General features: G+C 44.3%; 2 protein-coding genes across 2 annotated transcripts; one reads left to right on the forward strand and one right to left on the reverse strand.

The window, feature by feature from the left end:
• Window positions 1-1,920: 1,920 nt before the first annotated feature.
• On the forward strand, window positions 1,921-4,992 carry b3galt4 (UDP-Gal:betaGlcNAc beta 1,3-galactosyltransferase, polypeptide 4). The gene is made up of 2 exons (XM_024384972.2): window positions 1,921-2,053; window positions 2,855-4,992. The coding sequence occupies exon 2, from the start codon at window positions 3,123-3,125 to the stop codon at window positions 4,239-4,241; it is 1,119 nt and encodes a 372-aa protein (XP_024240740.1). The 5' UTR covers window positions 1,921-2,053; window positions 2,855-3,122; the 3' UTR covers window positions 4,242-4,992.
• A 7,638-nt stretch (window positions 4,993-12,630) lies between these two features.
• Window positions 12,631-19,752, reverse strand: wdr46 (WD repeat domain 46). The gene is made up of 14 exons (XM_024384973.2): window positions 19,642-19,752; window positions 18,939-19,109; window positions 18,761-18,841; window positions 18,509-18,621; window positions 18,328-18,415; window positions 17,246-17,307; window positions 16,975-17,079; window positions 16,737-16,887; window positions 16,281-16,516; window positions 15,912-16,065; window positions 13,912-14,059; window positions 13,587-13,777; window positions 13,352-13,465; window positions 12,631-13,212 (listed from the first exon to the last, which is right to left on the reverse strand). Exons 1-14 carry the CDS (start codon window positions 19,696-19,698, stop codon window positions 13,093-13,095), a joined length of 1,791 nt encoding a protein of 596 aa, XP_024240741.1. The 5' UTR covers window positions 19,699-19,752; the 3' UTR covers window positions 12,631-13,092.
• Between the last annotated feature and the right edge of the window lie 4,627 nt (window positions 19,753-24,379).

Consider the following 24,379-nt stretch of genomic DNA (forward strand, 5'->3'; position numbering starts at 1 on the left):
ATATCAGAAAGAGAAGAGGACATTAGGGAACATTGTCTTCATGTGTGTATATGTATCTTTAACTATTACAAACCATGGGAAGGGATGGTGTGATTAATGGGGAACCAATTACTTGTCTCCACAATGTCTGTGCCCAGTCACTCCCTCCTTCGGCTTTGGGGGAGATAAGGTCTGAGACAGGATGTGTGGGGTAGTGTCTGGGAACCATTGTATGTCATCTCTGATGTTGCACCTATCCTGGGATAGTGCATGACTTGGGCTCACTCCCCTCAGTGAGCTCGTCTAGGCGTGTGGTCAAGGACATTGGTTTTACTTGAGTTAGGGGTATCTGGAGTTGACAACTAATGTATGCCATAGAAGGGTGTTTCTGTAATATGAAGTACCAGGAATGAAATCGGAGCCTTGTTTTAGGTGCCAAACTCTGTACAGTAAGAACAGTCTTCATAGTAAATGCTATCTGGCTGGGTGATACTACTTTCTCACCTTGTGACCCATTCCACACATAAGTTGTTTGTCATGAAGACGGGTGTATCTTTGCTATAAAATATATTTGTATCCTTTGTGTCAGGGCTCTCAACAAATCATCTGAGGGTGTTTCGTCGACCAGCCATCGCTATTGCAGAGCTCTCACTATTCAGTTTAAGTATAACTCTGAATTGTCTCATAAGTTTGTCTCTCCTCATTGATAATACAGAAATTGACCACCACATGGTCTCATACATGCCTGTTATTCTACTGTTACACTGTGTGGACTGTGTAATCTGACTGTAATTTAAGGAGTTTTATTTACATACTATAATCTAAAAGCACATGCTAGGTAAAGGCAATATGGTGGGGTGGCTGGCTTGTAGGAGGGTTGGGCGAGTAGCCAAAAGGTGGCTGGATCAAATCCTCGAGCTGACAAGGTAAAAATCTGCCATTCTGCCCCAAAGCAAGGCAGTTAAACCACTGTTCCCCGGGCACCGATGACGTGGATGCTGATTAAGGTAGCCCCCCGCATCTCTGATTCAGAGGGGTTGGGTTAAATGTGGAAGACACATTTAAGTTGAATGCATTCAGTTGTACCGCTGTAGAGGTATCCCCCTTTCCCCATATTGTACACAAACATTTTGAACTGGGAAGAGGTGGATAGACACTAAGTGGCCAGTTTATTAGTTACACCCATCTCGTACGGTTCGGAGCCTCCTTTGCCTCCAGAACAGCCTGAATTATTTTGGGCATGAAAAGGTTGCTCAATTGCAGACCATCTCTTCTTGTAAAAGCTTATGTCACATACACAGTTTTAGCACTGATTAACACTAAAATGTAGTAGGACAGGGTTTCCCAAACTCGGTCATTGGGACCCCAATGGGTGCACATTTAGTTTTTTTGCCCAAGCACTACACAGCTGTTTCACATAATCAAGTAATTATCAAGCTTTGATCATTTTAATCAGTTTTGTAGTGTTAGGGCAAAAACCAAAACGTGCACCCCTTGGTGTCCCGAGGACTATGTTTGGGAAACGCTTTAGTAGGGCTCATAAATAAATATTGGCCACATTATGATCAAACATAAGTCTCAAGTAATAAGTTGAGATTCTGATGGTCATCAAAAAGCAATAATTATAGGCATACAAGTAGTGTAGCATAACCCTTACTGTGTGATAATGCTCAGAAGGGTCAAAGATACTTGACAAGATAGGCTACATTTACAAACATGTCCACAAGATGTCATGCAAATATCAAGAACAGAAGAATTGTCAAATGCAATAATATATTCTAAATCTATCTTCTTCTAATATCTTCTCAACTAAGCCTATAGCCTACGAAAAGTCCTACATTAAAAAGAGAAACGCACGGCCACAAGCAGTCTTATGTCGAATACGTATATTTGCATGAATTGACTTTATCAATCTGTCTTCAACATTAAGTGCACGATACAGCCTGCATCCGGATGTGACGAGATTGTTACTGCATTATGCTCAGTGGGGAATATTTGAAGCCACACAATATTGCGGAGGATTACGGAACCATGGACAGGATGTGTTGACATGGTCGTCTTCATTGGATTCAAGGTTTGATGTTATTGCGTTTTTATTTTATAGAGTGGGCACCATTTATAATAATAATAACAATGCAATAATGCATATATTCAAAGTTCCAAATTCGCTGGAGCCTACAGTTGATTACTACAGAACGATGATAAGCAATAGGCATCCGATATGTATCAATTTCTTTGGAGCCTAATATAAGATCAGGATTGGGGTGTCTTCAATCATACTAACTTCATATATACATTTTAAAACAAATACATGTAGTATATCTCAATGTTGCGTGCGTAACGCTCTTGTTGCCAAAACGCTCATGACAACTGTAGGCTAGTATCTAGTAGCCTATCAGTACCAAATCATGGTATACTGTGAAACTGCAATTTTTATACGTATGGGGAAGTTCTGTAGTGTAAGCCTTATTGTTTTCCCTGTAAGTGTTTGGGTGGAGTTTTAAAGATTAGGTTAATCATTAACAGACTGCACGATGTCTCAGTTGGTGGTGGATGTGTAGTTGGATGTGTAGCCTATACGTGTAGCCTATGGGTTAGTGTGATGTTTATGATCAGGATATTTATATAGCAGGAATCAACTGCTACACATCTTATATATTTTTAAAGGATCGGTCTAAGCGACAAAGGATACCGCTCATTCAGAAGCTTTGCCAGGGTCCTCCTTTAGGAAATACGTTTATCTCTTTTGTTTTCATTTGCCCTGAGAATAACGACAACGCTTTGACGCACAGTGTTGTGGGATATGAAGCCATTGACAGCTCCAGGCAATGTGTGTGTGTGTTAACCCGATTCTATTTGCCTCTATAACGCGCAGCTTCCCTGTCCTGCTCTGGATACAATGATGCAGCACTGAATGGACGTCTCGTGCCACCAGCAGAGTGACAGCATCCAAGAAACACCCACCAACAATCTGGAGAGTTATCTGAGGGTTGAGAAAGACATACAAGAGACAGCAAGAAAGTAAAATGAGGAAAGAAAATAATTCTGAGTTATAGAGCTGGAGTGAAAGAAGACAGGAGGATAAAGAGAGAAGGGTTGAGTTGTGGAGCTGCCTGGGTGCTGCAGTGTGGAGGTTGGAGGTCATGGTGGGGCGGGGCCTGTGGGTGTGTAAGCCCCGCTTTGGTAAGCGGGGGCGGTTCGGGGTGGTGCCTGCTCTCTGTGTGCTGATAGTCAGTGCTGCCCTGCTAGCTCTGCTCTTCGTGGACTCCATTGAGTCATGGGCCACCTCCATGAACATGAACACAATGGTAGAGGCGCAGGGGGGGATCATACCCCCACAAAGTGTCCCCCCAACCAGACCCGAGGAGTACCTCCTTATGCCCAGCCCTCTCGTCTGCCAGCGTGCCAAACCCTACCTCATCGCCATGGTGACCTCCGCCCCAGCCAATCAGATGGCCCGCCAGGCCATCCGGGACACGTGGGGTGGGGAGGTGGAGGTCAGGGGTCATAGGGTCATGACCTTGTTCATGGTCGGGGTGGCTTCTGACCCCGGGCTAGCCAAGCTGCTGATAGAGGAGGCCCGGGAACGAGGGGACCTGATCCAAGGGCGCTTCTGGGACTCCTACTCTAACCTGACCCTGAAGACCCTCTCCATGCTGAACTGGGCCCGACGCTTCTGCCCCCAGGCCCACTTCCTGGCCAAGGTGGACGATGACGTCCTGTTCAACCCCGGGGCCCTGCTGCGCTACCTGAACAGGAGCACCGTGACCAACACCTACGAGCATGGGGACCTGTACCTTGGCCGGGTCCACCTTCACGTGGCTCCAGACCGAGACCCAGACAGTAAGCACTACCTCCCTAGAGGGGCGTACCCTGCATCTGTCTTCCCTGACTACTGCAGTGGCACTGCCTACATCCTCTCTCGCTCCTCCCTGCTCAAGATCTCCTTGATGGCCGCTTCCTCACCTCTGCCCACCCCTCTGCCACCCGAGGACGTTTTTGTGGGTCTGTGTGCCCGTGCGGCTGGAGTGCTGCCCTCCCACTGCCCGCTGTTCTCTGGTGGGCCCGCAGTGCCCTATGGGCGCTGCTGCTACCAGGCCATGGTGTCCATCCACCACATCTCCCCCAGAGAGATGCTCCGGTTTTGGGCTGACATCCACTCCCCTCCCCCCTGCTCCTGGCTGGGCCTACGCGCCTCTCTGGGGGTCTGTAAAGTCCGGGCCATGCTGGGGACCTTTCTGGGGGTGGATCAGGGGCTGTGAGGGGGGTGTTGCCCTCGTGGATAGGAAACTATTGTGTTTTGGGGGCTGTGCCTCTGCCAGGATTTCAATACTGTGATTAGCACAAGCGCTCTATTTCATTGGGAATGGTAAGGAATCACTGTGCACTATGAAAATGTGCTTTTATTTTTATAGCTTTTTAGGAATATTTGAATGTATTTTATGTTATGTAATAATGCTGGCATTTTGTCAAAGCTGAAGGAATATGAATCAGTAGTTGAAGGGAATTAGTGTGAAGATATATTTAAGACTGTTAGAACACACACAGACACATACTGTAGGCCAGTGTTGCCCAACTCCAGTCTTCCAGTATCTCCAACAGTACGCATTTTAGTTGTAGCCCCAGACAAGCACACCAGATTTAACTTGTCAACTAATCATCAAGCCCTCATTGAGTTGAATCAGGGAGTCTGTCCGGGGCTACAACAAAAATGTGTGCTGTTGGGGATACTGGAGGACTGGAGTTGGGAAACACTGCTGTAGATATGTAAATATTACTAACCAGGAAACACACAACCTACAGGATATTTGCCATTAATGTAAGAATTTAGAGTAATGTTATTCATGCATAATGGAATGTTTTACTAATTAAAATCTAATTTTATTTTTCACATCCGCTTAATACAACCGGTATAGACCTTACAGTAAAATGCTTACTTACAAGCCCTTAACCAACAATGCCGTTTTAAGAAAAATGTGTGTTAAGTATAAAATAGATAAGTAAAACATAAGAAATGAAAGTAACAATTAAAGAGCAGCAGTAAATAACAATAGCGAGGCTATATACAGGGGGTACCGGTACAGAGTCAATGGTTAGTCGAGGTAATTGAGGTAATATGTACATGTAGGTAGAGTTAAAGTGACTATGCATAAATAATAAACAGATAATAACAGCAGTGTAAAAGGGGGGGGGGCAATGCAAATATTCTGGGTAGCCATTTGATAAGCTGTTCAGGAGTCTTACGGCTTAGGGGTAGAAGCTGTTGAGAAACCTTTTGGACCTAGACTTGGCGCTCCAGTACCGCTTGCCTTGCGGTAGCAGAGAGAACAGTCTATCACTATGGTGGCTGGAGTCTATACCACTACCTGGTATAGAGGTCGTGGATGTCAGGAAGCTTGGTCCCAGTGATGTACTGGGCCGTGCGCACTACCCTCTGTAGTGCCTTGCGGTTGAAGGTGAAGCAGTTGCCATACCAGGCAGTGATGTAATCAGTCAGGATGCTCTCGATGGTGAGAAGTCCAGGATCCAGTTGCAGAGGGAGGTGTTTAGTCCCAGGGTCCTTAGCTTAGTGATGAGCTTTGAGGGCACTATGGTGTTGAACGCTGAGCTGTTGAACGCTGAACACCTTTGTGTTCTTAGGCACAGGCACTATGGTGTTCTGCTTGAGACCTGTTGGTATTACAGACTCGGTCAGGGACAGGTTGAAGATGTCAGTGAAGACACTTGCCAGTTGGTCAGCGCATGCTCGGATTACACGTCCTGGTAATCTGTCCGGGCCTGCGGTCTTGTGAATGTTGACCTGTTTAAAGGTATTACTCACATCGGCTACGGAGAGCGTGATCACACAGTCGTCTGGAATACCAGTGTTGCTTGCTTCGAAACGAGCTTAGCAGTAATTTAGCTCGTCTGATAGGCTTGTGTAACTGGGCAGCTTGCGGCTGTGCTTCCCTTTGTAGTTTGTAATAGTTTACAAGCCCTGCCACAAGACAAGCATAAGGTAATCAGCTTACTGTAAGACTGAAACAACCGGCAAAAAGGACTTAGTACATAGTCTCTTCTGTATAGCTACTATGTAAGATTACTTACTGCCTAAGTTGACTCAGGCTGCTTTCACCTGTTATAAAACAATAGCACTAAAGATGCATGAAGTTGCCAAAATGCAACTAACTCTTGGTGGTTCAAATGCTATGGTCAGTCAACAGCACTCAAGACATGAAGAAGACCAGATGAGATGGACTGCCATAGGCGAACACATACACACACACACAGATGCAGTATTTATAACCCCGCTTCAATAACTTATGTAACTGTCATGTTTTGCAAGTAGAGTGTGAATAAAAGACATGCATTGGTTTTTCTGGGCTGGGAGGGTAATGATTTGTCTGACCCAGAGAGGGATTCAGTCCACTGTTGCAGAGGGCTCTTCTGTAGTCAAGAGGGTTGCGTTTACACAGGCAGCCTAATTCTGATATTTTTCCCACTAATCGGTCTTTTGACCAAATGTATATCTTTTTACGTCAGATCTTTTTCAGCGTGTATCTGATTAGTCAAAAAACAATTGGTGAGAGAAAAAAATCAGAATTTGTCTGCCTGTGTAAATGCAGCTGAGGAGATCCAATACAAGTTCAAATGCAGTTTACAACATTATGTGTGATGTATGTTGTAGACGAAGGGACATCTCTTGGATTTTATGGGGTGGGGGGGTTATTGGGGAGTGTTTCCAATAACCTTTTCAATACTAACGTGGTGAGAAGTGAACTGAAACATTGTAATTCGCATTATTTGAACAGAGACAGTTCCAGGTAGCCATGTATGTTCTTCCTCCTCCCTCTCCTAGAATGAATATTGAGTACTCTATTCTGTGAAGATTAGAATGAATATTGAGTACTCTATTCTGTGAAGATTAGTATGAAGTATTAGTGTGAAGGATGTGTGAATGTACTCAGAAAATGTGTGTGTGCAAGAATGGATTGATCACTAATAAAGTCCTCAATCATACCCTTTCTCAGACTGAATATCATTGGAACTGCAATAACAGTCACTCTCACCTATTAAACTACTATTTATCTTTCCCATTTACTCACTCAACTCTCTCTCTCACACTCACACCTTCTCACAATCTTTAACAGTTGACTTTGCCCCCTTTGATTTTCTGTCCAACTATGAAACCTTTGTATCAGGATAAGGATAGGACAATTACAGCTGGGTGTGAGTAGAGGCTTGCGGTTAGATGCATATAGGTGATGACAAAAGGAATGCAAAAAGTGAGCCGAAAAGATAATTAAGCAAAACAAAGTTCGTCCTCAGGTATAACCTTACCTCATGGTTGCCTAGCTACCATGGGACAGGTATCTTATTCTACCCATTATATGCTTAACCAGTTCTAGTAATATTCTCTGTCATTTGTGACAACAAACACTGGATTATAAGTGGTCAGCTGGAAAGCAGGCTTGAAGCAAGACCTGCATGCAATTAATCAACCAATGTCAATGAGCATTGATAAAAACATTACTGAGGGAGGTAAACCACACTTGTTACCGGTCTGCTGAGGAATGTTAACAAAAACCCAAAGAGACAAACATTTCATGCTTAATTCTGTTGCAATTGTATTATTCAAAGGTGGTGTTACCCTCACATAGGGAGGAGTAGGAAGCCAGTAAAGGTGTTGTGGTTGCCTTGAATATCAGTGAGCCCTTGGCCTTCAGTGAGATGCAGGTAGATCACATCCCCCTTCTCCAGCTCCAAAGCCTCTAGTCACAAACTCATTACTACCATTGTGGTTGATCCATTCCAAATCATTGACTGAACATTCTTATATAAGCTCACACCCATTACAGCAGAAGCATGCCGATCGCAGGCGGTGTATGTTGGCAAAGACTCTGCTGTAGACCAGTGATGTCTTAATGTTGAAGGGGCTTGCAATGCTGTCACCCAAGCCAGAAGAGAATGCCACTTGTGATTTGTGTTCCCTCTTCAACTCTTCCACCTGGCTCTCACTGGCTGTCACTCTGGCCTCCAAGGTGGTCTTTTCTTTCTTCAGCTCTTCCACCTGGCTGTCACTCTGGCCTCCCAGGTGGTCTTTTCTTTCTTCAGCTCTTCCACCTGGCTGTCACTCTGGCCTCCCAGGTGGTCTTTTCTTTCTTTTCTTCAGCTCTTCCACCTGGCTGTCACTCTGGCCTCCCAGGTGGTCTTTTCTTTCTTCAGCTCTTCCACCTGGCTGTCACTCTGGCCTCCCAGGTGGTCTTTTCTTTCTTCAGCTCTTCCACCTGGCTGTCACTCTGGCCTCCCAGGTGGTCTTTTCTTTCTTCAGCTCTTCCACCTGGCTGTCACTCTGGCCTCCCAGGTGGTCTCTTCTTTCTTCAGCTCTTCCACCTGGCTGTCACTCTGGCCTCCCAGGTGGTCTTTTCTTTCTTCAGCTCTTCCACCTGGCTGTCACTCTGGCCTCCCAGGTGGTCTCTTCTTTCTTCAGCTCTTCCACCTGGCTGTCACTCTGGCCTCCCAGGTGGTCTTTTCTTTCTTCAGCTCTTCCACCTGGCTGTTTTTTTTGTTTGGTTTTTTTTCACCTTTATTTAACCAGGTAGGCTAGTTGAGAACAAGTTCTCATTTGCAACTGCGACCTGGCCAAGATAAAGCATAGCAGTGTGAGCAGACAACACAGAGTTACACATGGAATAAACAATTAACAAGTCAATAACACAGTAGAAAACAAAGGGGGGAGTCTATATACAATGTGTGCAAAAGGCATGAGGAGGTAGGCGAATAATTACAATTTTGCAGATTAACACTGGAGTGATAAATGATCAGATGGTCATGTACAGGTAGAGATATTGGTGTGCAAAAGAGCAGAAAAGTAAATAAATAAAAACAGTATGGGGATGAGGTAGGTGAAAATGGGTGGGCTATTTACCAATAGACTATGTACAGCTGCAGCGATCGGTTAGCTGCTCAGATAGCTGATGTTTGAAGTTGGTGAGGGAGATAAAAGTCTCCAACTTCAGCGATTTTTGCAATTCGTTCCAGTCACAGGCAGCAGAGTACTGGAACGAAAGGCAGCCAAATGAGGTGTTGGCTTTAGGGATGATCAGTGAGATACACCTGCTGGAGCGCGTGCTACGGATGGGTGTTGCCATCGTGACCAGTGAACTGAGATAAGGCGGAGCTTTACCTAGCATGGATTTGTAGATGACCTGGAGCCAGTGGGTCTGGCGACGAATATGTAACGAGGGCCAGCCGACTAGAGCATACAAGTCGCAGTGGTGGGTGGTATAAGGTGCTTTAGTGACAAAACGGATGGCACTGTGATAGACTGCATCCAGTTTGCTGAGTAGAGTGTTGGAAGCCATTTTGTAGATGACATCGCCGAAGTCGAGGATCGGTAGGATAGTCAGTTTTACTAGGGTAAGCTTGGCGGCGTGAGTGAAGGAGGCTTTGTTGCGGAATAGAAAGCCGACTCTTGATTTGATTTTCGATTGGAGATATTTGATATGAGTCTGGAAGGAGAGTTTCCAGTCTAGCCAGACACCTAGGTACTTATAGGTGTCCACATATTCAAGGTCGGAACCATCCAGGGTGGTGATGCTAGGTCGGGCATGCGGGTGCAGGCAGCGATCGGTTGAAAAGCATGCATTTGGTTTTACTAGCGTTTAAGAGCAGTTGGAGGCCACGGAAGGAGTGTTGTATGGCATTGAAGCTTGTTTGGAGGTTAGATAGCACAGTGTCCAATGACGGGCCGAAAGTATATAGAATGGTGTCGTCTGCGTAGAGGTGGATCAGGGAATCGCCCGCAGCAAGAGCAACATCATTGATATATACAGAGAAAAGAGTCGGCCCGAGAATTGAACCCTGTGGCACCCCCATAGAGACTGCCAGAGGACCGGACAGCATGCCCTCCGATTTGACACACTGAACTCTGTCTGCAAAGTAATTGGTGAACCAGGCAAGGCAGTCATCCGAAAAACCGAGGCTACTGAGTCTGCCGATAAGAATATGGTGATTGACAGAGTCGAAAGCCTTGGCAAGGTCAATGAAGACGGCTGCACAGTACTGTCTTTTATCGATGGCGGTTATGATATCGTTTGGTACCTTGAGTGTGGCTGAGGTGCACCCGTGACCGGCTCGGAAACCAGATTGCACAGCGGGAAGGTACGGTGGGATTCGAGATGGTCAGTGACCTGTTTGTTGACTTGGCTTTCGAAGACCTTAGATAGGCAGGGCAGGATGGATATAGGTCTGTAACAGTTTGGGTCCAGGGTGTCTCCCCCTTTGAAGAGGGGGATGACTGCGGCAGCTTTCCAATCCTTGGGGATCTCAGACGATATGAAAGAGAGGTTGAACAGGCTGGTAATAGGGGTTGCGACAATGGCGGCGGATAGTTTCAGAAATAGGGGGTCCAGATTGTCAAGCCCAGCTGATTTGTACGGGTCCAGGTTTTGCAGCTCTTTCAGAACATCTGCTATCTGGATTTGGGTAAAGGAGAACCTGGAGAGGCTTGGGCGAGGAGCTGCCGGGGGCAGAGCTGTTGGCCGAGGTTGGAGTAGCCAGGCGGAAGGCATGGCCAGCCGTTGAGAAATGCTTATTGAAGTTTTCAATAATCATGGATTTATCAGTGGTGACCGTGTTACCTAGCCTCAGTGCAGTGGGCAGCTGGGAGGAGGTGCTCTTGTTCTCCATGGACTTCACAGTGTCCCAGAACTTTTGGAGTTGGAGCTACAGGATGCAAACTTCTGCCTGAAAAAGCTGGCCTTAGCTTTCTTGACTGACTGCGTGTATTGGTTCCGGACTTCCCTGAACAGTTGCATATCACGGGGACTATTCGATGCTATAGCAGTCCGCCACAGGATGTTTTTGTGCTGGTCGAGGGCAGTCAGGTCTGGGGTGAACCAAGGACTGTATCTGTTCTTAGTTCTGCATTTTTGAACGGAGCATGCTTATCTAAAATGATGAGTAAGTTACTTTTAAAGAATGACCAGGCATCCTCAACTGACGGGATGAGGTCAATGTCCTTCCAGGATACCCGGGCCAGGTCGATTAGAAAGGCCTGCTCACAGAAGTGTTTTAGGGAGCGTTTGACAGTGATGAGGGGTGGTCGTTTGACTGCGGCTCCGTAGCGGATGCAGGCAATGAGGCAGTGATCGCTGAGATCCTGGTTGAAGACAGCGGAGGTGTATTTGGAGGGCCAGTTGGTCAGGATGACGTCTATGAGGGTCTTTTCTTTCTTCAGCTCTTCCACCTGGCTGTCACTCTGGCCTCCCAGGTGGTCTCTTCTTTCTTCAGCTCTTCCACCTGGCTGTCACTCTGGCCTCCAAGGTGGTCTTTTCTTTCTTCAGCTCTTCCACCTGGCTGTCACTCTGGCCTCCAAGGTGGTCTTTTCTTTCTTCAGCTCTTCCACCTGGCTGTCACTCTGGCCTCCCAGGTGGTCTTTTCTTTCTTCAGCTCTTCCACCTGGCTGTCACTCTGGCCTCCCAGGTGGTCTCTTCTTTCTTCAGCTCTTCCACCTGGCTGTCACTCTGGCCTCCCAGGTGGTCTTTTCTTTCTTCAGCTCTTCCACCTGGCTGTCACTCTGGCCTCCCAGGTGGTCTTTTCTTTCTTCAGCTCTTCCACCTGGCTGTCACTCTGGCCTCCCAGGTGGTCTTTTCTTTCTTCAGCTCTTCCACCTGGCTGTCACTCTGGCCTCCCAGGTGGTCTTTTCTTTCTTCAGCTCTTCCACCTGGCTGTCACTCTGGCCTCCAAGGTGGTCTTTTCTTTCTTCAGCTCTTCCACCTGGCTGTCACTCTGGCCTCTGAGGGTGTTTTGGATTTCTTCAGCTCCTCTACATCATTCTCACAGTCCAAGGCTGCATTCTCTCTAGTTCCTCCACCTTGTTCTTATGGCACTGCAGTACGATCTTTGCAGCACTCAGCTCCACCACCTGCATTCTGTCAGAACTCTATGGCTGACAGGTGTGCAGATGGGCTGCATTGTTTCTCTTCAGCTCCTCCACCTTCCCTCCACTGTCCCAGTCTGACCTCCATGTTCCTCAGCTCCACTCTATTCCACCACTGTGATTCCCTGGTTGTGCACCAAGTCTATCAGCTCATTACAGATTCAGCCAACTTGAATTGTTGTAGTTTCACTCACCCTGAGCCTGTGCTCCAGACAGACAGAATAGCAACACCAGCACAACTACAGCACCCATCATTCTGAGACGATGCCTCTTCCCAAATGATGTACTCGACAGGGATCAGTCCCCCTCTTTATACAAGTTTTAGTAAACCCGTATGAGAAAGGTGGCGTGGAAAGTAAAAAATAACTAAAAAACCATCAAGGCGTAATAAGAATGTTCATGTTCACATCAGAACATTTTATCTGTGGAAGAATCTAAATATCAATAAGTTTGCATTTTGTTTAGTGGTTTCTAAAAAAACATTGGTAAAGCTGTGCTAGTATGCCACACTGACATGACATGCTGGTAGTAGTGTTTGTGTAGATAAAACTGATGGTTGGTTTTTGCTTTCCAGCAGACCGAAAGAGAGCAACGGAGATAGACGACATTTCATCCTACTTTTGACTTCCCGGTCTGCAGCATTACATTAAAGTTAATTGAAACATTATAGAGGTAGAATATGGAATATTTTGCCACTGATGGAAAAGGACTGGTCAATACGCCACACATTGTTTTGTGAACAAATGTTTTTTTATTTCACAAATGACATGTTTTTTTAATATAAAAACAGTATTAAACTGTACTGAAAACACCCATCATAATTTTCACAATAGAGAAGGTGATAATACTTAATGACAGCCTTTCCAACTGGCATAAATACACTGACAGCATTTTACTGCATCCGTAATAACATCTGCTAAATGTGTGTATGTGACCAATAAAATTAGATTTTGATATGAAATACACTGACAGTTTATAAATGTCACACATAATGAGCTCAGGGCACCGATTATGATGCAGTTACAAGTCATCTCATACAGTTTGGTATGCATGTTCTGTGTGTCTGCTGGAGCCTGCTGGCTGGGCTTCGGAGGAACATGTCCCATACTCAGAATGTGCCCTTTATCTGAAAGGTCAACGCTCATTCCCACAGAGGCGTCTACACACACACACACACAGGTCCCTCGGTCTTACTTCCTGAATCTGTCCAGAGCAGACTTCTGACCAGCTGCTGCTGCCTTTTTCTTCTCTTTCTCCTTCCTCTCTTTATCTATCTTCATCCTGTCTTCCACCGTTTGCCTGATCACATCCTGAGGAGGAAAGACACCAAGAGAGAGTAGGAAGCAGAAAGACCAAGGGAGATGCACATAATTAGTAAAATATTAAAAGATGAAATAAAGACATAATTCCATATAAATTGCATGGTGTTTTTGTAGTAATAGAACTCACCCTCTGGTCCTCATGTGCCACTTGCTTCTTGCGCTTTTCCACTTTTCCACTTGAACTCCGACCTTTGGTCTTTAACCTTGGTGTAAACTTCTCCTTGGCCAGCGGGTCAAAGCCCTGAAATCAAACCACACACAGACAACATCAATGCATGAAAAAGTTCAGATTTGTCACAATCTTAATTCTCAATATGCAATATCCCTCTGATAAACTGCTTCCATCCCTTGGTAGTACTCACCAGTACTTGGACCCTGTCCTCATGTCTCTGTTCCCAGGTGGAGTGGTCCACCTGGCTGAGCTGGCTAGGGTCCAGGCCAATCAGTTCTGGCTGGATCTTCTCTAGTAGGGCTTTGACCTCCCACTCCTGCCTCTGCTTGGCACTGCGGTACGGGTTGGCATCCAGACCGTCAAAGTTGGGCTCGCCAGCACCTAATGGCAGAGAGAGAGAGCATGGAGTTAGAGACTGTTCACCAGGGTTGGGGTCACTCAGAATTTAGATCAATTGGACACGTCACACAGGAAGGAGAATATGGATTGAATTTGAATCCGAATTTCATTCTGACCTGGTACGACCATGCTAGTGAAGCCCTCTCCATGGCCCACCCCTAGGACGTCCTCAAAGGGGCAGAAGTGCACACCCCAAACTGAGCCCTTTGCCCTGTGGGCCATGTAGGGCTTGGTCACTGGGATGCCCCACACATCTCTGTACACCTACACAGACAAGCAGACAACGTGACCACAGAGATATCAACATGAGCACAGAGGTTCCAACAGAGAAACACTCAAGACACAGACATTAAAAGGAAAGGTTCACCCATTTTGAATGTTATATTGTTTTTGTGCATCTCTGAGGGATGTTCTATCGATTCTCTGGGTCATTTCACATTTTCATGTGTATCTGAGTTATTGGCGTTCAAGCCGGTATGACGTAACACCGTGATAAAGTCGCTCTCACTACACTGGAAGTTAATAGGAATACGACTTTTAGATCACAAAAACATATATCATACATGTCAGATTTAAACACAGGTCGCTGTCATAACACGGGAGGTTGTCTTCTCTTGAATGTGGCATTGATCGTATTTTTGCGATATTCCTACCTCGAGAAATGTTTTATTTAACGGAGGGTCTAGCACATTTTTTCCTATTTGTCTGCCTCTAGTCCAGTGTGCATTGCATGGTGCCGTTGCCAGAGAAATTATAGAAAGGAGATAGGAATCCAATGAATGAAGGAACGTATAACACCCAACCCAGCATACTGTCGACCAACCGCATTCATGTTGTCACGCGGTTGCTAAACTAATCGTCACGCAATCCCTTCTCAAAGTCAGTGTATATGTCGAGAAATGTCCCTATTTTCCTCAAGTATGTGATGCCACGATTCCAAAGCTATATGATACTACAGGTATCAAGTTCATCATCTCAATTCTCAGAAAAGATTTGTAATGTTGTACTTAGTGTTGACGAAATTCGTGCTATCGCCCAATAGACTCCCATTCACTCCTTGATAACAAGCTACGTTACATGCTGATATTGTCTTTGGTATTATTGTGTGTAGCAACGTTTTCTAGCTAGCTAGCTAGCTAGGCAGTGTTGTAGAAAATTACATAATTAGTCATGCTATCCCGTGTTTTACTGCATAGTCGCTTGTTATCTGCTAGTGTTTTTTCTAACCTGATACAAACGTGTCTTTGTGTGACTGGGCGTAAAGCTACGATCCATTTAGGTGCGACTGCAGTATGCGAGACATCCCGTGGGTTTACTATCTGCATGAAGTCAGCTGTGTGGAACCTTGCAGGAAGGAGCACATTATAGTGTGAACTGCGACAAATGCAGTTATCTTAATCTGAAAAGACAAACCAATCGCCTTTTACACAATGTTCCACACATCTGCTAAACTGCCACGGAGACAAAAGTGGTTGTACTTTTCTAGAAAAGTAGAGACCCGATTATGTTTGTTAAGCTTTCAACCCTGTACCATTCTTGGTGATAAAATCTTTGCAGTCTCTCTTCCTATAGAATTTCTCAAGACAGCAGCCCAAAGAGAGAGCATTGCATTGTGGATTTTGTCTTCGACTTCAGCTGTAGATTCGCACAATGTTCCATGTTGCTAGCAACCTTATAACACCAAAATTAAACATTTGTTCACAAAAAATATTCTTCTCAGTGTTATTTAACACTGTAAATTAAAAGGAATGAGTGGTTTTGGGTAGATTTTTTCCTTTAAAGAATACTCAGTGTAAAAAAAAAAAACTGGGTCAGGAAAAGTACAGAGAGTTTAGACAGCGTTAGAGCTGGGCACCATGTTGCTGCCTCAGAGCAATCCATTCTCTCCATGAGTAATGAGTATTTGGGTTCCGGTTCCAGTTCTGTCAATTCCATTAGTATGCTTGGTTCAAGATTCAGTGGACAATATCAATAATCAATATAGTCAATATAGTTCTGAGGTGTTACCATGGCTTGCTGGAATGGAACTATGGAATAGCAGTGTCAAGAAGACCACAGCAAAATACAAAAGGCATGGGACAAAAACATAGGCAAAATTATAAGCAGCATGTATGACCTGGACTATGTCTCCTGTGGCGGCGGACAGCAGACCCCTCTGACTCAGAGACAGGCAGGAAGCTCCCGCAGGTAGGAAGTAGGATTGCAGGGGCCGGTAGGCTCTGATGTCATACACCTTCAGCTTCTTGTCCATGCCAGAGGTCACCATGTACCTGCACAGACAGAAGAGTGTTACAGGACAGCACCCTGCTGGACATTTTAGGGAAGTACACAAGCAAAGACCAATCACTAAACACTGACCCAAATGTGGATATCATATTGAATACAACTGCTACACTGCACAACATAACCACCTTTTCAATGGCCGAGAGACCAAATCCACTCATAACAAAACCAGAACTATATTATGTCTTTGACTAGGACTCACGTGCCAGTCTTGTCAACGGCGACAGAGCGCACACCCCCCTGGTGGCAGAGCATCTTGACAAGTGGCTCTCTCTGGTTTGGCGTCCAGAGGGTGACAGTGCCGTTGGAGTGGCCCAGGTGGATGATGGCGTTGTGAGGGTTATGGGCCATCACATCCAGCCGGCCAGCCTTGGTGCAGATGGCCACCACCTCCTTACCCACTGACACGTCCAAGTACTGCAGGAAGCCTGTCGCACTCTGGAGGAGGAGAGGTAGCAAGACGGGGGGTAGAGAGAGACAGGATGAGTTCACAGGTGAGACTACACTCACCTGTTGTGTCGAGTAACCCGAGACAAGTAACCTGAGACCTGAAGACTTGTGTAACCCCCAGAGCTTACCTACATCTTGATTCACAAATCACTCATTACACAATTGATTCCACTGACACATATTGCAACGTTAGTATAAGTTTACACACTGCTGTAGCCAGCAGGAAGTGGTAGGGGAGAAACTGCATGCGGAGAACATCGTTGAACTTGCGGATGCAGTGGAGCTCGATGCCCTTGTTGTCATAGATATACAGCCACTTCTTCTGAGCCACTGCAAACAAAGCCTCACTGTGGAGCCACCTAGTGGACACAGAAAAGTACAGATTAGGATGAGTCAATGGGAGGAGGAAATTATGCCTAAAACTGAATGTAAGTGTGTGTACTCACTTTACATCATTGACTGTCTCCATCACATTCATCTCACACATCAACTGTTTGGACTGCCAGTCCAGGCAGGTCACATGACCTCTCCTGCCACCAAGCAGCAGGTGACTGGAATAGAGGGAACACACACACACAAAACATCAGACTTCCCAGGACTAAAACAACTCATCACAATGAATTTACCCAGAAAATCCAGCTCTAACAATAAAAGCACAAACAGAATATCTGGCCTGCTTGCACAGAACACACTCAACAAACAGAACATGAAACTGACCGCCCAGTCTTGCTGTAATCCAGTCGGTAAGGCCCAAACTGAGACAGGGTCAGGTTAAAGTACTGTGGAGGGAGAGTGTGACAGAGTTAGAAAATAATAATAATACTACTTGATTTATTGGTCCATTTGCATGGATATTCTTTATTTTTTGCCATCACAGTACCCTACCTGACACACACACACAGGGAGCAGCACAGGGGTTGTGGCAGAGCAGCGCCTCTGGAGCACTTAGGGGTAAAGTGCCTTGCTCAATGGTGGTAGTATACAGGGCTATTAAAGCCAACTGACATTTACTAATGAGGTGCTGACTTGCTGCACCCTCGACAACTACTGTGATTATTATTATTTGACCATGCTGGTCATCTATGAACATTTGAATATCTTGGCCAGGTTCTCTGTTATAATCTCCACCCGGCACAGCCAGAAGAGGACTGGCCACCCCTCATAGCCTGGTTCCTCTCTAGGTTTCTTCCTAGGTTGTGGCCTTTCTAGGGAGTTTTCCCTAGCCACTGTGCTTCTATACCTGTATTGTTTGCTGTTTGGGGGGGGTTTAGGCTGGGTTTCTGTACAGCACTTTGTGACATCAGCTGATGCACGAAGGGCTTTATAAATACATTTGATTGATTGGTGATGAGCTCGATGCTCCTTTCCAATAAATATCAAGGGTCTTATTCTGGTGACATAATGGTCGATGTTTGACTGCCGTTTCACAAATAAGAATATTCTCGGTCTTGAATCAATAATAATCTCATGTAGACTAGCCTTCCCGCACCGTATTTGATAGCTGTTGGCTAGAGCGTATGTGCCAAGACCAGATAAGCACATTTGCTATTTAATGCAAGTTTTTGTGACAAAACTATTAGTAGAGTTGAAAATACGATGGAAACATTGAAATTTAGACTTTTATTCAGTACATGAAAAGTGAAAAAGTAAATTGTGCGCACATATCATCACGCACTGATTTTTATCTGCAACAAGTCCGTTTAGTGGAAACACAGCACTTCTGCGAAAATATGCATATTTGCATGAAAATCTGTCGCCAATTGGATGGAAACCTAGCTATTGCCCCCTCAGAGTCTCACCTTTGCCCCTGCGGTAATATCCACAGCATCAACGATGTCATCCTGTGAGATGGTGCATGTGTCCTCATCTTCGTCTCCCTCCAAAAACCTAAGACCAGAGAAAAACAGAAAGTTGCAGAGAATATAGCGGGATAGCCATTTTTGTCTACTAAACTTGGCCCTGCAAATATATTGACATTACCCAGCATCCTCTGGGAGCATAAGGTCATATCGTGCATTCTGCTTCTGGGCAAGGTCTGAGGCAGCCTCTGATCGAATGACCACATCTCTGAGCTTGTACTGTGGCCGAGGGGGCTGGGGAGAGAGGGATGGGGAAAAACCTTACAACTTACTGAAGTTACAGTACATGTACAAAACAATGTTATATTTTCAAAATTAGTAAGTGACATTCTGGCAGAATGTCTTGGTGAATGTGTATTCAAAAATGCCTCACCAGTTCTCCCTTCACTCCCCTCCTGAATTTTTTCAACTTCTCTTCAGGGACAGGTGCTGAGCCTGGGAATGGATCTGATTTCTGTGGGATTGAATTAAACATTCATGAAAAACACATTCTTAAAGGATAGAGTGAAACATTTCAAGAATCTTCAGTGCTAGATTGACCTACCACTTACCCCTGATATGACTTTTTTTCCTGCTCCTCCTCGCTTTCCTCCTCGCTTTCCTCCTTTCTTTGTCCTAGTGTTATTTTGTTGCGGAGTCTGTTCATTGTTGTCCCCTTCTTTCTGTTTCTTTCCATCATTCTTCCCATCTTCCTCTGTGCGCTCCCAGTATCTCGTTGGAGGCTGATTGCAGAACAAACAGATATCGATCATTATGTCAAATAACACATTAATTGGAGCAGGCTGGATTTTTTTACATGCTGTCCATTATACATATTACGAAAAACCTTAAAATCTTACAGATAAGTAACTTTTCAGATGCCTTTTCACCAGTTTCAGTGGTAGCTAGACAGACAGTAGCGGCATCAACGCTTACATTACTAACGTTAGCCCTCAAGAAGACAGAGTAGCTAGCTAAAAGTAAAGGGATTTCAGTAGTATACTCTTTATCCCAAACAATTGAAAACGTATCAACAAAATGGCAAGCAAGCAACGAGTTTTGAGAAACTGCTGCAGTCACTAAATCGTTAGCAGTGTAATGTTACTGAAAGCGTTGAGAAAATTGGATAGGGGATCAGGGCTACAATCAATGTGTAGCCTTTAATCAGTGTTGCGGGATCAAAAAAGTAAGACCGAGAGTAGAATATAGCTACATTAGCTGATCAGGCGTAAGTAATCTATTTGTAAACGTGGTGTGGTAAATGTAGAACTTTACCTTTCTCTTTTTCCCCACGTGTGGTTTTTTCAACATTGTGTCGCTGGACGCCGCCATCTATGTTGTGTATTTTTTAACTTCCGGTAAGAACTGTTACGTCATACGAACCGGCTGACTTCTTCTTCGATGAGGTTTATAAGGGCGGTTGGCATCCAATATGTTGCATTACCTACACCTACTAGACCGGAGTACAACTCCCGTATACTTTGCTTGAAAAAAAAAAAATAAACAAATACCCTACCATCTAACTAAAATATTTAAATTAAATACCACCCTACATATCAAGGGCTCCCGAGTGGCGCAACGGTCTAAGGCACTGCATCTCAGTGCTAGATGCATCACTATAGACCGTGTTTCAATTTCAGGCTGTATCACAACCAGCCATGATTGGGAGTCCCATAGGGTGGCGCACAATTGGCCCACCATCGCCCGCGTAAGGGTTTGGCTGGGTAGGCCGTCATTGTAAATAAGAATTTGTTCTTAACTGACTGCATAGTTAAATACAAAACACTCTACTTTTTAAATATATTTAGTCCTACCTCATGCCAACAACCTGAAAGGATGGGACATTACCACTTAACACACCCTGTAACTCTTCTGATGTCAAGTCTCGCACAACCAAATACCTCTCTGCAGCTGCCACCACAACCTCAATTTTCTGTGACTTACGTTCCATCCCTGCAGTACAGTTGATAACCATTGCTATAAATGCTAAAAATCCAATCTTACTGAAACATATATCACTAGATGGCCTACCCCTCTGTACTGGTACAGATTTACTACTCACACCACTTCTCTCAGGATCCCTTCCCCTTGACCCATCTTCCTCTACTTTCTTCACTGCCTCAGCATATGACAACTTCTGCACTACTCTAACCCTGGAAACCTCAACCTGCACGGGACATTTCTGATCCCCAGCCCCATGGGCACCCCTACAATAAACACATACCACTACCTTCCCCAATGCTACACATTCCTTTGTCTCATGTCCTTCTGCACACTTCTCACACCTAGGAACCTCCCTCTGACACACTGCTGCCACATAAGCTTGACACTTGTAACAACATAATGTATTTGGCACCAATGCTCATATAGGATAACTTATAGATCCTAATATCACTTTTTCGGGCAAAGACTCAACATCAAAACTCAAAAGAACAGACAATGACTCTTCTGTTTCACCACTCACACCACCCTGTCTGCGTAGCACCAAATAACGAGCATCACAAACGACTGACTTCTTCTTCTGTGAGGTTTAACGGCGGTTCGCATCCAATACGTTGCATTAAAAGCACCCAACTGGACTATAGTATAAATCCATTATACTTTCTGAAGCAAAAGGGGAAAGGTGAAAAAAAAAAAAACAACGGCTTGAGTGTTGGGCCAGTAACCGAAAAGTTGCTGAATTGAATCCCCGAGCTGACAAGGTAAAAATATGTCCTTCTGCCCCTGAGCAAGGCAGTTAACCCACTGTTCCCCGGGCACTGAAGATGTGGATGTCAATTAAGGCAGCCCCCCACACCTCTCTGATACCGAGGGGTTGGGTTAAATGCGGAAGACACATTACATCTGAAGACATTCAGTTGTACAACTGGCTAGGTATCCCCCTTTCCCTTTTAAGCCGATCTGCTCCTGCACAATGCCAACAGCCTGGGAGGATGAGACAACACCACTCAACACATCCTGGAACTCTTCTGAAGTCCAATCTCATACACCCAAGTACTTCTCTGCAGCTGCCATCACAACATCAATTTTCAATGATTTCCATTCCATTTATGCGGAACAGTTGAGGACCGTTGTTATGAACACTAAGAAGCCAACCTTAATGAAGCATATATCACTCGTAGGCATATCCCTCAGTGCTGGTAGAGATCTACTACTAAAAGCGATCCTCTCAGGATCCCTCAACCATTACCCATGCTCCTCTACTTTCTTCACTGCCTCAGCATACAACACCTTCTGCACGACTGACTCTGGTCACCTCAAACTGCTTCTCTCGCACCGGACACTTCAGATCCCCAGCAACATGGGTACCGTTACAGTTGACAAACAGTACTATTTCCACCAAGGCTTTACAATCCTCTGTACCATGCCCTCCTTAACACTTCCCACATCTTGGAATCTCCCTCCTATACAGTGCATTTGAAAAGTATTCAGATCCCTTGACTTGTTCCACATTTTGTTACATTACAGCCTTATTCTAAAATGTATTAAATATATATTTTTTCCTCATCAATCTACACAATGTACCCCATAATGACAAATCAAAAACAGGTTTTTAGCAATGTTTGCAAATGTATTAAAAATAAAAATATAACTTTTACATAAGTATTCAGCCTATCCTCAGTACTTTGTTGAAGCACCTTTGGCAGCAATTACAGCCTTCTTGCGTATGACGCTACAAGCTTGGCATACCTGTATTTGGTGAGTTTCTCCCATTCTTCTCTGTAAATCCTGATAGAAAAAAAAAAAAACTTAACTTAATTCATTTTAGAATAAGGCTGTAACTTAACAATATGTGGAAAAATCACAGGGTCTTGAAAACTTCCCAGCAGATTCGGCACAAAAGCTCTAACAGGATAACTGAAATGTCCTAACATGACGTTGTCGGATAAAGACTGATTCAAAACTCAAAAGGACAGACTTTGACACCTCTGTTTATCACCACACTCCCCACCAGGCCCAAATGATGGTCGTCACAAACATCAGGAATCTTCAACTTCAATTGCTCCACCTACCAGCTGACTTCATTAACCCTTTCCCTTAAAAAATATATTTTAATAATTCCTCCTCAGGGAAAGTCTATGCTTATTGACCGTGTACACAGTTTAGCTGATTTTATAGTGGGTGCAGCAAAATGCTTGTGTTACTAGATCCTCACAGTGCAGTAAAATGTCAAACACAAATAATCAAAAATGAGAAAAAAAAATTCAAGAATGTCAGAACTAATCCAATAACAACCTAAATAATACTATCAGTAATCCAAATGCAATCTATGTGTATATACACCAAAAATATATACTAAGAATTACTTGTACAGCAGTAGATCCATTACAGTGAGCTATGTCAAGAATCCAGTATATAAATATGCGTTGAGTATGAACAGTGTAAAAAAAATAAAACAATATAAAAAGATACATTAGTAGATATATTAGTAGATATATTAGAATGAGCTACATTAATAATACAGTATATGAATACACAGTGTGAAAAACAGTATAAAAGAAACGGGACGTGTTCTGGGTTTAATGTCTATATACTGTATACATGGGACAGCTGTGTTGACTGTGTGTGTTTGTGAGTATGGATGTGTGTGTGTGTGTGTGTGTGTGTGTGTATATGTGACTATCTTTGTCTCTTACTACATTTTTGACAATTTCCAATTATTATTACTCAATTCTATAGTTTGGGTAACACCAGTGATTTAAGTAAGAAGGTAATGTCACCTAAAAAAGTTATCTGGTTTCCATTACGTGGAACTGTAGTACTGAATATTGAGCTGATAAGCCAGCACCAACTTTCTGAAGGACCTAGCAGATTTGTTAAACAACAGGTTTCATATTTTGCCTAGTTGATGTTACAGGGACAGTCAGTACAGGACATGTGTAACGGATGTCGTCTGGAGATAGATAGGAGGACCAAGGTGCAGCGTGTTAAGTGTTCATGTCTTTTTTAATAAACAAACTGAACACTGGAACAAAACAATAAACGATGTGAACAAAACGAAACAGTACCGTGTGGCCCAATCACTCACACAGAAACAAACACCCACAAACCAAAAGTGAAACCCAGGCTATGATTCTCAATCAGGGACAACAATTGACAGCTGCCTCTGATTGAGAACCATACTAGGCCGAACTCAAAAAACAACATAGAAAAACAAACATAGACTGCCCACCCCAACTCACGCCCTGACCATACTAAAACAAAGACAAAAACAAAGGAACTAAGGGCAGAACGTGACAACGTGTCAATGCAACAGGTCAAAATGATAAAATTAGAAGAAAGGGGCTTTTGGATTCTTTACTTTAGAAAGTGCCTATTCTGCTTAACGTGACACTGTATCATCTGATGTGTCTGAAGTATGATTCTGTATACACATGTTTTTATCAAGACTTCCTGCCCAAGATGAAGTAAGTGAGATTAAGCTTAAGGAAATCTTAGGACTGACTAAGATGTAGCATAGTGAAAACTAAGTCAAGTTAACTTTTTTTCTTACAGGACTGATGAAAGCCCACTTCCAAATGTACCAATGATTCTGTATCTCTCCCTTTGAAATGCTTCCTGAGGCAGGTGCCTTAGAAGAGCAGTTATTGAGACTGTGTACTTTACAGTTTAAAGGTACCCTAATCCGGCTGTTTAGGGAGCTCCCAAATAAAATAAGGCCTGGCCACTTTGTTTGTTTTTACCCTACATTTTTCCACACACGCCAGCACCCACACATAAACCCACCTGTTATGAATATTTGTTAGTGGTGTTAATACTGTGTTTCATTTATTGTGTGGGGTTTAATTTGGTTTTATTGGGGTTTTCACAGGCTAGAAAAGATGCACCTTAAAGGGCACACAGAGGAAATGTTCTGAAGTATCTATTGTCCGGATTTTGGTTGCACATATGTAAAGTCTCTTGATAAGAAATATAGTGGTGGCCTCCTGGGTGGCGCACAATCGGCCAGCGTCATCCCAGGTTAGGGTAGGTTTTGGCTGGGGGGGCTTTACTTGGCTCTTTGTGCTCTAGC

The sequence above is a fragment of the Oncorhynchus tshawytscha genome, linkage group LG22 (genome assembly GCF_018296145.1).
Source record: "Oncorhynchus tshawytscha isolate Ot180627B linkage group LG22, Otsh_v2.0, whole genome shotgun sequence".
In the NCBI taxonomy this organism is placed as follows: domain Eukaryota; kingdom Metazoa; phylum Chordata; class Actinopteri; order Salmoniformes; family Salmonidae; genus Oncorhynchus; species Oncorhynchus tshawytscha.